The 16524-nt window shown below is 41.6% G+C and overlaps 2 protein-coding genes across 3 annotated transcripts in view; one reads left to right on the top strand and one right to left on the bottom strand.

Moving 5' to 3' along the window:
- The window catches only part of lhfpl5b (LHFPL tetraspan subfamily member 5b), a 47138-nt gene that overhangs the window by 26396 nt on the left and 4218 nt on the right, over positions 1–16524 (bottom strand). The gene's annotated exons all lie outside the window — the stretch shown is intronic.
- Positions 4347–16524, top strand: part of cpne5a (copine Va) — a 90563-nt gene continuing 78385 nt past the window's right edge. Inside the window, exon 1 of one of the 2 annotated variants that reach the window (XM_085258654.1) lies at positions 4347–4771. In XM_085258654.1, coding sequence (XP_085114780.1) covers positions 4662–4771 — 110 coding nt within the window. In that variant the 5' untranslated portion in view covers positions 4347–4661. The remainder of the gene's footprint in view (positions 4772–16524) is intronic. The other variant, XM_085258655.1, reaches the window with a different exon arrangement.

Below are 16524 nucleotides of genomic sequence, written 5' to 3' on the forward strand. Positions count from 1 at the left end.
CCCCAGTCGTCATGAAGCATGCGGCTTTGTTGGGGATTTGATAATTGAAAATATACTTCATGGAGCAGAAACTACTAGCTTTAACTTTCTGTTTTTTCCACCCAGTCTTAAGTATCCTGCATCCTGCTGGAGCAGCTGATAACAGAATAGACGAGCCGGTTTTACTCCTTTAAAAACACAAAATGAAATGTGTATGTCTCTTAGATAAGAATATTTATTTGAATGCTAAATGGTGACTACAGATTTTTCAAACACAGGAGAAGGCTGTATCGCTGTAGACACACTCAGGCAGGATAACAGGTTTGAAAAATGGGATTTGACTTTCTGTCTCTTTGACTGTCTCTTTGACTGTATGTATAGATTACATTGCATTGATCAATAAGAGTTGTCACCATGGATAGATGTTTTCCTTCCTCTTTTCTTTCCATAACTGGAAATTGGAGCTAATGAAGTGCTCTGGATTCAGTGAGTTGTTGGCCTCATTTTGGGGCCCATTATATTTAATCCTTGTTTTGAGAATTAAGTATGCTGAATTGATCATACCTAATTCATATGTGCCACTGCATGGAATAACAACTATTTATGAGTTACTTTGACACTGAAGAAGACCTAAAACATGGTGACTCAGCTAAGTGCTGTGAGTGGGGTTTAAGAGTTTTTTAGACATTTATTTAGCACTGATAATTATATACTTGAAAAAGTGTCAGTCAGTCAGTATCTAAAATGATCTGTATCATGTCTGCATTCAGATTTAACTAAATAACGACCATTAAAACAAAAACAAAACATTCGTCCAGTTATGTAATGGCGAAGTTTCGCCTTCGTCTTCGACTCCAAACAAACACACTTTCTTTTTCAGGTGTTCATGTTCATCATATTTTTAACTCTATACCACAGACTGTGTATTAAAGTTGGACGCAGTCACTGTGAGATCACTGATGTGCTTGTAGCGTTTTGAAAGCTCATTGTTGATCTTTTTTTTGAGTCAGATGTCACCACATTTAGACAAGAATGAACCAATATGGACACATTCAAACACTATAATGGTGCAATGTAGCTGACTAATAAGATCCCAGACTTTCACTTGACAAACTGAAGCACAAACTTTTTTACTTTACCACACACAGACTTTACCACACAGCAAGCCATTATTTATGGTTATTCCATTAAAAATGCTCCAAAAGACACCAACATGATCAGGAGGTCCAGTTCAGTGACTGCTGTCCCCCATACTTACTTTCACTATGTAAGTAGGCGTAGAGGAGAACAGTCACACGAGAGAGCAGCTACAGTGTCATATGACCACTGCATGAACTGTTGTTTTTGGCCGCTTGATTGAAAAAGAGGAGCAGAGAAGGACATTTGTAAGAATAGTGGATTTAAAGGTTGATTTTTATCTCCATTACAGGCAAAAGCTAGTATTAAACTGAATAGTGGAACAATAACTTAATAACGATAAGGATGCACAAACAATTCAAACGCTGGAAAGCTTTCTAACCAATACTAGATGGCATAGATTCAAAAAGGTGTTGGAATCATTCCTCAGAGATTTCGGTAACAGATTTACATGATAGCGTTACAGAGTTGCTGCATACTTATTGAGTGCACATCCATAAGGTGAACCTCCCGTTCCAACACATCCCCAAAGATGCTCTATTGGATTGAGATCTGGTGACTGTGATGGCTATTTGAGTAGAGTAAACTCACTGTTGTGTTCAAGAAACAAGTTTGAGATGATTTGAACTTCGTGACATGTTTGAAGCAGCCATCAGAAGATGTGTTCACTGTGGCCATAAAGGATTGGACATGGTCAGCAACAATACTCAGGTAGATTATGACATTTAAACTTCCATTGTTTTCATTCAAATTCTGTTGTTTTCATTCAAATTTCATTGTTTTGATTCAAACTTTGTTCTGTTCATTCTAATTCCGTTCTTTTCATTGAAATTCCGTTGTTTTCATTCAAATGCTTTTGTTTTCATTCTAATTCTACTCTTTTTATTCAAATTCTATTGTTTGTTTTAGAATTCTGTTGCTTTCATTCAAACTCTGTTCTATACATTCTAATTCCATTGTTTTCATTCAAATTCCGTCGTTTTCATTTTAATTCTGTTGTTTGTTTTAAACTTCCATTGTTTTCATTCAAATTCCATTGTTTTGATTCTAATTCCGTTCTTTTCATTGAGATTCCGTTCTTTTCATTCAAATGCTTTTGTTTTCATTCTAATTCTACTCTTTTTATTCAAATTCTATTGTTTGTTTTAGAATTCTGTTGCTTTCATTCAAACTCTGTTCTATACATTCTAATTCTGTTGTTTGTTTTAAGTTCTTAGTTGGTATTAAGCGGCCCAGAGTGTGGCAAAAACATATCCCCACACTATTACACCACCACTGCCAGCCTGAACCTCTGGACGGGCAGGATGAACACTTTAATGGCAGTTTCTGACACTACCATCGGAATGTTGCAGCACAACGAAGACTTATCAGACCAGTCAACATTTCTCCAGTATTCTTTCATTTTGGTGAGCCTCAGTTTCCTGTTCTTAGCTGACAGGAGCGGCAAAGTAGACAACCATGCCAAGCTGATGTGCCATGTCTTCTTGACCATGTCTAGATACTTAATTGCACTGATTTGCTGCCATGTGATTGGCTGATTAGGTATCTGTGTTGATTAGCACATGTCAGGTGAAATCAATGACTATACAGTCACTATGACTAAACCAAAACTATTGTGCAGTACAGTAGATGGTAGAATCAGCAGTTAACATTAAAACTGTTGTTTAATGTTCCACTTGGTTGCAATAGATCTACATAGATGTGCATGTTGACTAGTATGACTATATTTGAGTAAATATTTGAAATACTGTTAGTGTCTGAAAAGTAGAGATATCAGGGAAATGATGTGAAGCAAAATGATCGCTGCACTGTCGCCATTATCTCGAGTTATTTTATGCTGCACAAAATAAAAATGCAAAAATGAAAAACATAGAGTAACTTGTAGCCTTTTGTTCTTGTTGGTGTCGGTTTCACCAGTGCTGCTGGAGCTGGCCTGCTGATGCTCAGATGCAGAGCAGGTGTGGGTGGTGCCACTGCTGTCTCTAACACACACACACACACACACACACACACACACACACACACACACACACACACACACACACACACACACACACACACACACCCCACTCCCTGCTGAGAGGGTTCACACAGTTGTAATTGCACTCCTGCCAGAGCTATAGGAAATGGGGTGGCTGCGGGCAGAGTCAGAGGAGAGCCTCGCAGCAGGTGGCAGGGAGCCGAGCTCAGAAGGGAGCTTGAAATCAGCCAACCAAAGGCCACTGTGGAGCCTAATTACACAATGAACATGAATAATGATGAATCTGTGCTCTGGTGGTGCTTTGTCCGAAATATGCAGCACTCATCGCCCAATCAGCTCAAGTCTGTAGCAATAGTGGTGCCTTACCACTGTTTGTAGATCTCTCACAATGATGGATGGCCTATAGCATGGACCACATACAGACTCTATGGCTGAAATAGCTATAGTTTGTACACGTGTGGGCATTTCATTGTGTAGCAAATGTGCAGTTTAATTTGCAGTTTTTGTATGAGAGCAGGGAGTCTTTTTTTTTTTTTATCACTGATTACTGTGACATAACTCCCCCATAGATCTGCACAACCATGCACACATACACAGAAGTCTACCTTTGAACTGAGCTTTTGACAGGTTGCATTTCTCCTGGTTTCCTCTTGTTGTTCAATCAGGAATAATGATGAAATGCAAATGGAGCTCCCCTGAGAGCACAGCCTCCCATGCACACTCCTGAAGAAGAATATTCTGTAGGTGTGGAGGGAAAAAAAACGAAACTGTAATTGTTTTTATGAAGATAAATGAGGAAAGAGGCTGTGATTGAAGCCGCAGGAGTTTGAGGAGCTGTCCAGATGCTGAAGGAGCAACAAACAGCCTTCCAGTGAGAAATAAAAGCTGGTATCTCTGAAGGGACCCGTGTCCTTTTAACACTTGTCTTTGAACATTTTACTTTGGGTTTAATTTTCAAGCAGGGGTTTAATTTTTAGAACAGCCAAACAACCGAAACAAAAGGGAAATTTCACAATATATATATATGTATGTATATATATATATATATTTATATACACTATAGAATTCGAGGCTATTTGCGCCCTCCGGTGCTTATTTATTTTCTGTAACTCGATTTAAAAAGCAATCTGGACCAGAATAAAAGGCGTCCGCCACCTATCTACAGCTCGAATCTGCAACGAGTGAGAGTGTAGTCGCAGCCCCGCGTGTAGGAGAATGCAGACGGGAGGGGAGGAGTTCACGTCTTTTACTTTTCAAAGCTCCTCTGGCAGAAGAGCTCAGTCTTTGCCTGGAAAACCGCGGAGTTTGGCGCTGAGGCGTCCCGGGCACGTGACCCCCCCCCCCCCACCCCCCCTTCAGCCAGATTAATCGCTTCACCGCTGCAGCCCCCGATTAAACTTTCCATGCTGTTGCCCGTCCGACGGACAGCACTTTGGAGGTTTGTGTGGACCGTGTTCTCTCCCGCTCGCTCGCCCGTCCGCCGCGCTCCGGCTCTCCACCCTCGGCTCTCCAGGTTCAAAGGGGCTCAGGCGGCCAGTGGAGCTGGCCCGGGTCTCCAGCACGCATGGAGGGAGACGTTATGGACAAAGTGCAGGCCACGGCAACGGTCCGCGACTTCGACCCCATCAGCGGAAGCATCCCGGCCACCAAAGTGGAGATAACCGTGTCCTGCAGGTGAGTCCATCGGGGTGCTGATGCTGCCCCGTCTGCGTCAGGTTTGGGAAGCTTAGCGCGTCTTTTGGCTACATTTTTTTGTGAGAAGCACTTAAATTGGTAATTTTTTCATTTTATTTTCATTTTTAAGGCGTCATTTACCTTTTTGATGTTTTTACTTTGTTATTTATTGTTTTTTTTAATAACCCTGCTTAATATTTCCCCATTAAAAAGAAGTATAAACATGCTAAACAACAAAAAACTTTCCAGCCCACCAATAAACCCACAAGCAAAAATTATTTTTAAGCAGTTAAAAAAATATATCATTAGAAATTCACCCAGCGACTAATTAGAACTGCAGTGATGTCCTCCCCCGGTTACAGTGAGCAAAAGATGCTGTGATAGAAACCAGAGCGATGCAAACTTTACGCATATTCCGCCCTAAGATTTGCACTTTGGTGTCTTATTTCCATAAATCAGGTCGGGTACGACGCTGTGTGCTGTGCACGCGCCCAGTCGCGTGCCTCGGGAGATGCCGAGCGACGTGGAGTTATTATTGGCGTGCCCGAGAGGTTTCCCCCGAGGCAGCGTGTCATGTGTCAGCCTCTGCAACTGCTTGTCAGGCTCCCCCGAAACGACTGTAGTTTGTCACCGAGACGTAAAGATGAACACTAAACAGTTTTTTCCTCCCAGCAGCCTTCAGCTGAATCCCAAAGTAGATGCAGCGGGAAAAATACCACGGATGTGACAGGAGCCTGCTCGACTGGGTAGGGTGGGGCAGCGCTGGTTGCAGGTATACGCACAGTATGTACAGTATGATGCTGAGACATATGAGAGCCTAAGCGTGCAGGAGGTGCAATTTCAATGAGAGCTGCTCATAAAATGTGATGTGAATCTGTGTTTCAATGGCCTCCCTCCAGCTCTCATGTTGCCCTGTTTCACAGTATTTAGCTCTTTTCACCTCCCGGCTACATGCATCGTTATGTGCATGTAAATGAAGTAAATAAAACCACAAGGGAGAGATTTATCAGCCAAACACCCCGCTGCCATTGTTTTCTTCCCTCGTCTGCAATATTTACTCAGTGAGTTGCCCGGAAGGAGAATTGACTGTCGATCTTGTTTAAAACTGTGATTTTTAATTTTAAATAAGCTTTGTAATCTTACCTTTGCGAGTTCAACAAACAGCTTAACAAAACCAACAAAGCCGTTAGCATGTAGCTGACCTTTTGTGACATTCTGGATATTAATTAGCCAGATTTCAAAAACGTGTCAGCTGACCTTTATTGGGCGGACAGGTGAGGAGATGATGATTGATTTTTGTTTGAGGATGATGAGCCGCATGAAGCCCCGTGGGAGCATTCTGCTGTAGCCCTTGTTTATGCAACAAAAATAGTCAACTGTGTAAAATTGTGGTAAATTCGAGTGTGTGGGAAGATTGCGTTTGAGGCAGACATGGAGCTTAGGGTGGGTTTTATCCAGTGTGGGGCGTTTGGTACGAGTAGCAGCTGGACTTGTGTTGCTTCCCTCTTGGAGCACGCTGTTGTTTTTTCCCTGCAGACCCCAGGCATCAACAGATGCCTGGGGGCATCTGTTGATGCCCCCAGGCTCTGATCTGCAGCGCCCTTGTCATTAATTTCTCTCCAAACACTAGCTCTTGGACTCAGTTTGATGGAGAAGGAAAATTTATTCCTTTTTTCACTGGGGCCTTGAAGCATCGTCTGCTTTAGATGCAAAGGCTTCAGTTGCTGTCTGTTCTTCTTTGTGACTTGCGGGGTTGCTGCAGTCTGACCTCTGACAGCTGCTTCAGTGGACATCTCAAAAGTTGAACTCATGCAGAATACACACCAATGCACGCAGCTATTCTATCCACTTATCAGGAAGTGTATATTTTATCTATCCAGTGCAAGCAAACAGAAACAATTGGTGTTATATGAGGGGAGAAGCCCGGGCTCCACAACTCTGTGTAATTGATTTAGCAAGCCTGAGAGCTCTGAGATTGCAGCGCACATGGAATTGAACTGTGCCGTGCAGCCCTACAGGCATTCTCATAACCCTCTGCCAATATTGCAGCAAGCCCGTCTGACAAACTAGAGGGACTCAGGCAGACAACCGCTTATCAAAACAAGTGCATATCACCGTGATAGCACATTGTTCCCTGTCTATGGCTCTGATTGGCTTTGCTCACAGGTCAACCAGTGAGCCATACCCCGAGCATCTGCTTCTTAGCTGCGAGGACTGCACTCTAACTCAGTGATAAGATGGCTCTTCAAACTCAAGTAGCCTCTTTTCCTACATCTGCCTTTTATCAAACACAGTCAAGTGAATACATTTTACTGGATTAGGACCAGTTGTCCCCTGGTGTTTTTTACAAGTTGACCCCTCCAAGTCTTATGTGGCAGTAATAAATGTGTTGATTAGCTAATATTAAAGCAGCTCTGGTGAATGTTTTTTAAGTTGTTCGTGTGGTTTGCTTTAATTATGAGCAAAGGAGTAAATGTGAATCCTCGTGGACTGCAGAATGTGCCCTCTCTATATCTCAGCTTAGCAGGCTGTCTCAGAGTTTCCATGTACAATGACTTTAGGGAAACTGGGGCTTTAACTTTGTGGTTCCACTTTTAGGAATGAATGCTGGAAGAAATTTGCACACAGACAAAAAAAGCAAATAAAATCCCCCCCCCCTTCCGAAGAGCCGCTAAAGGCTTGACACGCTGAACTTTATTTAAGGAAGATTTTTTACCCCCAGTTTCTCGTTTGCTCATCAGAATGTGCATATAAATCCAGTAATGATTTGTAAATGTTGTGTTTACCCTTTACGCTTATGTGACCGTAACAAGGGAGGGGAATCATTCTGATAAGCTCGACAAGCCTGACAAAGGTTTATAACCCTTATCAGAACACAGCGACGGAGGGGTGGTGGTGGGGATCCTGCTTCTGAATGATTACTTTTTTGGCATCGCATTTTTTTATATAGTTAGAAATGACTGAATAATAAAACTATTTTGTTAAAACAAAAAAAATATGCACTTGTGATTTACTGCGCACTGTTCACATGCGTGTGTTTTCAAGGCGGGATATGGAAACAGCAAGGATGCTAGAGTGGTATCAAGGTCATTTTTTAAAATACTTAATCAAAAGTTTCTTGCTATAAACTGAACATTTGGCTTCGTTTGTTATGCTTATATGAAAGCAAGTTGTGTAACAAAGTTGCACGAATGAGGGCTTTCATGTGGCTGTTTCAGAGGTGTAAACTCCTTTTTCTGATTGTTTTAGCACAATAGACCAATGGCACCAGCAAGCAGAAGGACAAATGTTTATTATTTATTTCCTTGCCATTTGCCAACATAGGCCAATTCTAGAAATTTACTGCTCCTCTTCGGCTTGTCAAAGCACACCCAGGTAGGTGATTACAAGTAAAACTGGGTGACAGAGCTGCCTTCCCTTTCCACTGTGCTCCACCTCCCACCTGACAGCTTGAACACAAACTTTATCAGCCCCCTTCACCTATTTCACAAAGACAAAGACACTACAAGCTCGTCCATCCCCTTCTGTTCCCTGCTGTTGCTTTAGTGCCTCCCTGTAACCATTCATTTGCTGTCATAGATTCGTTAGAGTAGCAATGCCTTCAATCGATGCATTCCATAGCTGGAGGGAGGGGGGGTAACTCATCCGTGCCACTCATCACCCGAGGGATTCATTACCTGTTGAAACACACAGGGACCACATGACTTCCAGCAGTCTTGCGGCAAACCTGTGCAGGAGGGGTTCCCCTGGCGCACAGGGCCACTGATTGCTGTCCCCGCGAGGTCAGTCTGAAGACTTGAGGCTTGTCTCTGGATCTGGTCTCAATCATTGCGGCAGAGGGGAAGGCGTAATGAAATCATCAGGACGATTAGGATGTTTGGTGTCACTGCTCGATGCAGCAAGAGCTACTGCTCGAGCAGAGCAATTTGGACTCGAGCTGTGTAACCAACCGTTTGTTTATTTGAATGTGTTGGCATGGTGTGTAACTTCGCTGCTGTTGTTATGTTAATAGCTCTTATAGCTGCTACTCTCACTCAGTCTTGGATACCCATTTAGTAAAAGCTGTGACCTGGTTTTTCTGGTTGAAAAATGCTTTTGTTTTGCTCTGGCAGGCAGCAAGTTTGAACTGAACCAGTTTGCATTGTGTAAGAACATAAAATATTAATAAAAGATCTCTCTGAGTAAGAGAGAAATTTCAATTTGCAGCGTTTTCCTTGTGCTTTTCATATTGTGATCTGGGTTAAGACTGACCTGAGGCAAGCTTGCAGCTTTTATCTCACTGGATGGCTTGTGTTTGTGGATGATGTGTCACATCTGTTTTGGTGATCAAGGCTAAACGACACCAGGGTGCCAAGAGGAGGCAGATTTTAATTTTTTTTTTTACTCCCCATTTTTGTGGATGTTACATTGCAGCAGACGAGTCTCACAGGCCGATGAAGCGGATAATTATGCATGAACCCCTGACATAGTGAAAATGAATTTGGATCCCAGACACTTGGCTTGTGGTGGTGTCGGTGTTATTAATATATTCTCATTTGGGATGTATGACAGCAGAGGGGGATCCCATGGAAGCGCAACTGCAGTGCCATGCCAGAGGTTTATAACACTCTGCATGTTGCCTGCCTCATGTGAAAGTGTTGATTGGAATGACAGGGGAAGTCAAGAGTGTGTTGTAGCAATAAGAGATCAAAGCAGTCCCCAGTGGCTCAGAAATATCAAGCTGCTTTTGTCACTATTTTCCGAAAAACTTAAGGGTCAGCAGAGTATGCTGGAGGATTTGTCGTGAGGGCGTATTTGACCTAATATCACAGCGTGTCTGGAAAATGAGAGCTGGTGGCAGATTTGCACAAAGTGTGACAGGTTACTCGGTGAAGATTTCTCCACACTGCGTTGCATATGTTGAAGGTCTTTCACTCGTTGGCAGTCTTAGCTGAAGGGCTAAACGAGCTACTCAGTGTCAGCTTATTGTCGTCTCTGAGGATTTTTTCTGTTTCTGCATTAGAGTGGACATGTTATCCAGTAGCCATAAGGGACATTTCAGCCAACATGTGTGAGAATGTGTGCTTTTGGTAGCTATGCATAATTCTGTGCGTGTTTCTTTTTTTTTTAAATTACAAATATATTTAGTATTCTCTATTGGGAAATGGATTATCAGTCAAATTTTTACACGCTACCAAGCAAATGATTATAAGCTTGTGGAGGAATTCAGTCAAATTTTCACTGAAATGGGTTTTTCTATGTTAGAAGCTTTCAAATGGAGCATGTAAGGTTGTAGTTTTTAAGCAGATTGAGTAAGCTGAACCCAGGTTAAAGCCATAGGAAGTAAAAAGTTCTACAACAAAGTAACAAAAAAATCAATTGTTAAAAGATGTTTAAAATTTCAATTTATAAAGTCTTGAATGCCTTGAAACCTTGGATATGGGCCAGCGCACACATCTCTGATTTGTTTAAATAGATCTGCCGCTGTGCTATTGACTGCTTTTCTTCCCCAGGTGGAGAGGCAACTAATGAATCAGAGTTTAGGTAGAAAGAAAGATTTCGTTGGGAATAAGAATGGGGATCCTGGCTTCCTTCAAGCAACCGGCCACATTTATGAACAGTGATGTCATAAAAACAGGAATAAGTGTGGATTGGATGAAAAAGTTGACTTACAGAGATGAGACTGTTAAAATAATGAAAGGTTTGCTATACAGGGTCGAGCCCATCAGGGCTTTTCTTCTATTTCTTTGCCTTCTTTCGTTGCTCTTTTTAGCAGTCAACACAGCGAATCATCTCCCTCCATCTCACCCCTTGGACCTCTTGTCACACCAACCATCTGTGTCCTCCTTCACTACACACATGAATCTCTTCAGAGGTTTTCCTCTTTTCCTCCTGCCCAGCAGCTTCATATTCAACACCCTTTGCTCAGTATATCCGCTATCCCTCTTGTGCTGATGTCCAAAGTACCCATCTCAGCTTCGTCTCTTCAGCTTTGTCTTCAAGCTGCTCAACCTGAGCTGTCCCTCTGATGTACTCACTTCTATTCCTGTCCATTCTGGCCACTCCCAGTAAATAAATCTTGAAGTCTGTAGCGCGACCTTTTGTCTTTTTGTTAGGGCCATATACAGTATTAGCAGTTTGCTGAACTATCAGCATAAACATTTACAACAGCTGATAAATGAAAAATAAAAGTAAGGAACAGTTGGGAGAAACACCCTTCAACCATCTTCCGACTGTTGTCATCGCACAGCGTCCACCAGAGGTCAGTCGGCAACTTAACCATTAGCTGATCCGAGCGCAGTTAGGCAGAGCATAAACAGGCAAATAACTACTCGCAATAAACGTTTTTTGTGTCTGAAAGTAAAAATATATTGTGTGCTGTATCGGTGGGTACTGGTCTTTAAACCCTACGCTGTTCGGGCTCTAATATGGACATGCTTATTACAGCGTTTATCTCATAAAATTAAATAGAGGAAGATATTTGTTGAGAAACATGGAACACTTATTTCCAACCCAGTCAATTAGTGTGTGTTTGAGTGCATAGGCGTGTGTCACAAGTTGGTCTTACGTCTTTCTTTCTCCCGGCATTAGTTAGTGTTTCTTATTTCATGCTCATTACGGTTTACCACCACCCACCTGCTGTGTGTTGCTTTCACCTATTGATGCTCAACATGTGTCCACCACCAATTACGCAGCCACAGTTCTCTATTTCCACACTATAAGGTGCGCTCGCAGCTCTCTGATGCTTCACTAACCTCAATTAGTGATATCATTTCTTTGTAAATGATCATCATCACTTTTCTTTTCACTCCACACTTGGCAGAATGCATGCAGAGTGTCTTCTCTCTGTTTAAATGATCAGTTGCCAAAATATGCATGAGCTGATTCTTTACTGTGCCCAGTGTGGTGCCTAGAGTACAATTCAGAGTGCTTTATATTGCCATTTTGTAGCTGATTTGGATAGTGTATGCCTGCAGCTTGGTGCTTTTTTTGGATTGCCGCAAGTTCACACTAGACTCAGTGCAAAGAGCTTTGCCAAGAGTTATAAGCCCTATAATATCAGTCTGTATTTCCCTCCCCTTCTTGTAAAAGGAATCTTTCTCTGCACAAACCCTGGGCTGTCACAGTATGCAATTAGCAACGTTATTATTCCCAGATCGGACATTAGCAACATGGCAAAAGCCAACCTGATACAGGGATTTGCAGCGTATGTGCTTTCTCATTTATTACACGAGCAGAAGAGCAGGTTTATGACTGAGATCCTGTCACTGCCTGTGAGATGGCTGCCCAGGGAGTGCTCTGCTGCAGGTACTGTCGACATGGAGAGATTCGAGGCAGAAACTGAATAATTAAAAAGATGGAGGAAAAGAAGACACCTGGTGCCATCACAGTGAAAGACAGCAGATGTGCGTTTCACTAATAAGGAGACCAGATTGTGTGTCTAATGTAACAGAGGGGAGGTTTTAGAGCTCTCGACAAAAGCAACATTAACCTGTATCGCTGATCGTGACTCCAAATACAGACAAAATGCAGCAAAACAAAGCCACACATACATTTTCATCTGCTGTGTTTTCATTTTTGTTTCTGCTTAAATCTCAGAGAAGGTTCTCCTTTGTATGCATGCTATCTGATGAGCTTTGCTATATGGTATGCTATACATAATTTTTGCGCTATAAAAAATTAATTACCCTTAAGGAAAAGCTGAATATTTCACTGTACATAATGGGATTCCTCTTCTTTGTAGCACTATATACGTTCCCCTTTTTGTTCTTTGACCTTTTGACCCTTTACATCTGCTCAAGGGCATGTTAGACAGGAAATAGTCCCACGGACCCCATGATCCGTAATGGAAAAGGCGAGGTCTGTCGTCTGTCAAAAGAGAGAGAGAGCCATGAGGCAGAATAGAAAGTGAAGTGACAGAGAAGACTTGAAATGCAAACCATCCTTCTGTTTGACCTCCCGGCTTTCTCCGCCGTCTCTAATGTATTATGGAGAGTTTTCTTCCTGTAAATCAGTCTTACTTGACTTTCAGGCTCTCATTTGTCATGTCCTTGTAAAAACCAATGAGGCAGCAGCTCATTGGCCAGTTAGATTCAGGACAATTTTAAACCACTTTCCACTGAATTAGATACCATTTCTCCAACTTGCCAATTAGGACTTTGACAACTTTAAGGAAGCAGAGGAGACTTAAGGGACTGGTGACAATAAGGCACTGTGGGCACGGGAATTAAATTCCACATTTCTTAGTTTAATAATCAGCCCCTTGGACCATGGAGTTGCTAAAATATCTCCAGGGATCTGACTGAGAGCGTTTTCCTAATATATTCTTTTTTAATTAGAGTTCAGCAGCCAGCCATGCTTTAGAGGTCAAATCTCCTTCACACTGGGCATTCAGTGAAACCATTTATCAACTACAGCGCCTTTTGACACATTTATACCAGCAGAGAGAGTTTGCAGATTTGATTTAAGAGCTCGTGCATTTCTGGGCCGATGCTAATTCATCGTTTACAGAAATTCCTGGTTGTGGCTTATTGTATTTATCAACTGAAGTGTGCATAACCAATAACTATGAGCTTAATTCACTGCCGAATAAACAAACATCACTTTGTGAGGGATGATTAGGCAGAGAAAAGAAAGCTATTAAGATTATATTCTGCTTTTTTCTCCAGCGAAATTGAATTTATTCTTGTTAAACATCTAATAATGCACTGCTGACTCTTACTCCAGGCGCACTAAAATATGAAAAGCTTAAGTAAGAAAGAAGAGATTATTGCAATCAAAGTTTTAATGAAGGTGACGGGATCAAGAGCAATAGAGAAAAAAGGAGAGTTTGCTGTTTTCGTTACATGTTTTTTAAATGAGATGGCCATAGTGATCACAAAAGCGCTGGGATCTGAAAGCAGGCGGATACATGAAATGGTGTGAATGAAAAATAGCTGTATCTAATTACTTTTGTCCTACTTTCAATGAACTTCATCTTCATCAACAAACTATTCCTACATTGGCTTTCGGGATAATGATCTTCTCTTATCCCACTGAGATTTGCAAAGAGAAGGAGTTAACTTTTGAAATAGGCAGCGTTACTTCAGTGAAAGCAGACGGATTATCTGAGATGTTAATACCCGTCCTACGGCACTGATGCGCAAACTCTGGCCATGCGCACATTAAGCTCCTGGATTAATTTGTACAGGCGTATAAATCTGTATACTAATCATTTCTTTCTGGAATAAAAATGTTCTGCAAAAACAAATTAAGGTTTAGGCAGGTAAACGAAGGCTTGTGCTCTACAGGAACATGGAGCAAAACTAAAAGAGGATGTCATGTTTTCTACTCTTGTCTGCTCTGAGAGCAGGGATAAGGTGATGGACAAGCTAATTGTTTGAGGGTAATGGATGCCAGACAGTAACAGGTGGATACAAAGAGGCGGTTAGTCATGGATGGCTTTGTTACTTCCAATGATAATTGCACTGACAATCGTCCAACTGTAGTCAGGTCAGCCCAAGGCTAATACCCAATAACACCGCATCTGTCATTTCCCCACGTTTCCCTGTCACAGAAGATTTTGTATCCAGGAATGGGGAATTACATGTACACGAACGATGCCCTGCTGCTTGGATTCAGTCCTGAACCCTCATCTATATTCATTGAAATTCTGCTGTCCCCTGAAGGGAAGAGGACTTTTCTGAATTGCGATCAAGTTATTTAGCGGCACAAGCTTTTGCACTTTACAGATATGCTAATGAGATCCCTGAAAACATTGGGAACATGTCTTCCATCTAAAATGGTAAATGATGATAGCATTGCTTTATGTTGTAAAGGTGATGCCTACCTTATTAGAATTTGCACAGAGGGAACATATTAAGGGAAAATGTTCAGGGTTTTAGCTTAAAATAAGGATGACATGAATAATATTATTGCTGATTGCGCCTCTTATGTGGATTGAGTCAATAAGCCAATCAGGGTGCGTGGCTGCTTGAAAAGGTGCCAGCTGATGATGATCGGTGTTAGCAAACTGGATAGATCTTTCACGAAAGCGTGAATGCTTTATTTAGAGAGCAAAATGCTACAGGCCACCAGATAGTGATGGACTCATTCAGTCTAATGATATTGGTTTGAATGGTTAAATAAATTCTCATATGTAGTCTGTTTTGTAGCTTGTTGGTTCCTGGCCCGAGTCACTTGGACACCTTACATTCACTCTGTTGCTGCGACAGAGCTGCTAACCTGTTAATTGCCACACTCTCTCCTCTGCGTTGCCATGTACATATGAGGAAAGCTGGGTGCTGTGCTCAGTGTCAATAAAGGCTGCTCATTGGTTTGTACATGGGTGCTAAAGAGAAGCTGTGATCATGATTATTTTGGTCAGTGCTGAGATCTGGATTATTTAACTTGATTATCTATTAACTTTTAAAACATCAGGCATTATTTGAACTTTGAGCACAAATTGTATTATTCTTGTCACGGTTCTGGGTCGGTTCGACCCAGCATTTTGAGTTTATTATGTTTTGGTTTATTTTTTGAATGATCGTTTTGTTCCTCTTGTGCTTTGTCCATTATTATTAGAATTCTATCTTTCTGTTTATTCGTGGTCAGGATTTATTGTCTCATGTATTGTTTGAGTTCCATGTATTATTTTCTGTCTGCCTCTCTGTGTTGAGTCTGTGTCCTTGAGTAGTGATTCATGTTTCCTGTTTTATTGTGAAAGTCCTTGTCTTATGTTAGTGTGTGCAGCTTTGCTCCCCCTGTCTCGTCAGCCCTGATCTCTCCCAGCTGTGTCTCCCTCCTGTTGCCCATTCCCTCATTACCACCCTGTGTATATAAGCCCTGTGTTTTCCCGTGCTCGGTGTCGTGTCGTACCTTCGGCTTATACCTGTGTGTTTTTGTGTTCAGTACTTTCGTGTACCGTTGCTCAGTTTGCTTTGTTTTCTGCCAGTAAATAAAGCTGAGGGTTTTTTTTGAGTTACTATTCAGTGTTCGAGTCCTGCGTTTGGATCCTCCTCTCCGCCTGCCCGCACACAGAGCCCTGACAATTTTTTGTGTCCGCATCTACTTTTCAGATTACTTGGAGCCAAAATGTTTCCGAGCAGCTGTTTTATCCTCTCCCATTGCTCAAAGACTGTCTTTTTGTCCTTCGGGTTTGAGCTGAGCTAAAAATGCCTGCTCTCCAGGGCTTTTTTTTTATAGGAATGGGTGCAGGCACAATTGTGAAGGGGAAGATGAACAGGATTTCTAAAACGAGACAAAAAGAAGCAAATTATTGTGAAACTTGATTATCTTATTTTAATAATCTTTGAAAGTTAAATCTGTGATTGAGTGTACAATTAAATACATTACCCAGCCATAAATATGCCTAGTTTGAACTGTTTATCTGTTTCTTGAGCTTTTTTTTTATGCCACTTGTTTTTTTGCATCATTTTTAGATTTACAGTTATCTACTAAACTTACACGAATAAAAGAAATCTGACATTTAATGTATGCTATTCTATCTTCAGGTGTTTTAAAAAAATGTTGTTGTTTAATACTCACATTTCTGCATTTTTTTTATTTAAGGATTACATATTCTTAAAAGGATTTGCAGTTTCTGAGCAGTGCAGGCTGCTTTTATAGGTAGTGTCCATACTTTGAAAGGCACCTCTGCCTGTTACCACTGTCTCTTTCCACTGCACTTTATTGTACTCACATGGAAATGATATCCCACGGGGCGTTGTGGTTTGTGTGAAGTTGAGTATGGTTGTTGAATTACCGTGCAATTATGTTGTAGCTCTTTGCATATG

This window comes from Mchenga conophoros, linkage group LG20 (assembly GCF_057382185.1).
Source record: "Mchenga conophoros isolate Kocher_MC1m ecotype Shallow Benthic linkage group LG20, M_conophoros_male_GT1.1, whole genome shotgun sequence".
Classification (NCBI taxonomy): Eukaryota; Metazoa; Chordata; class Actinopteri; order Cichliformes; family Cichlidae; genus Mchenga; species Mchenga conophoros.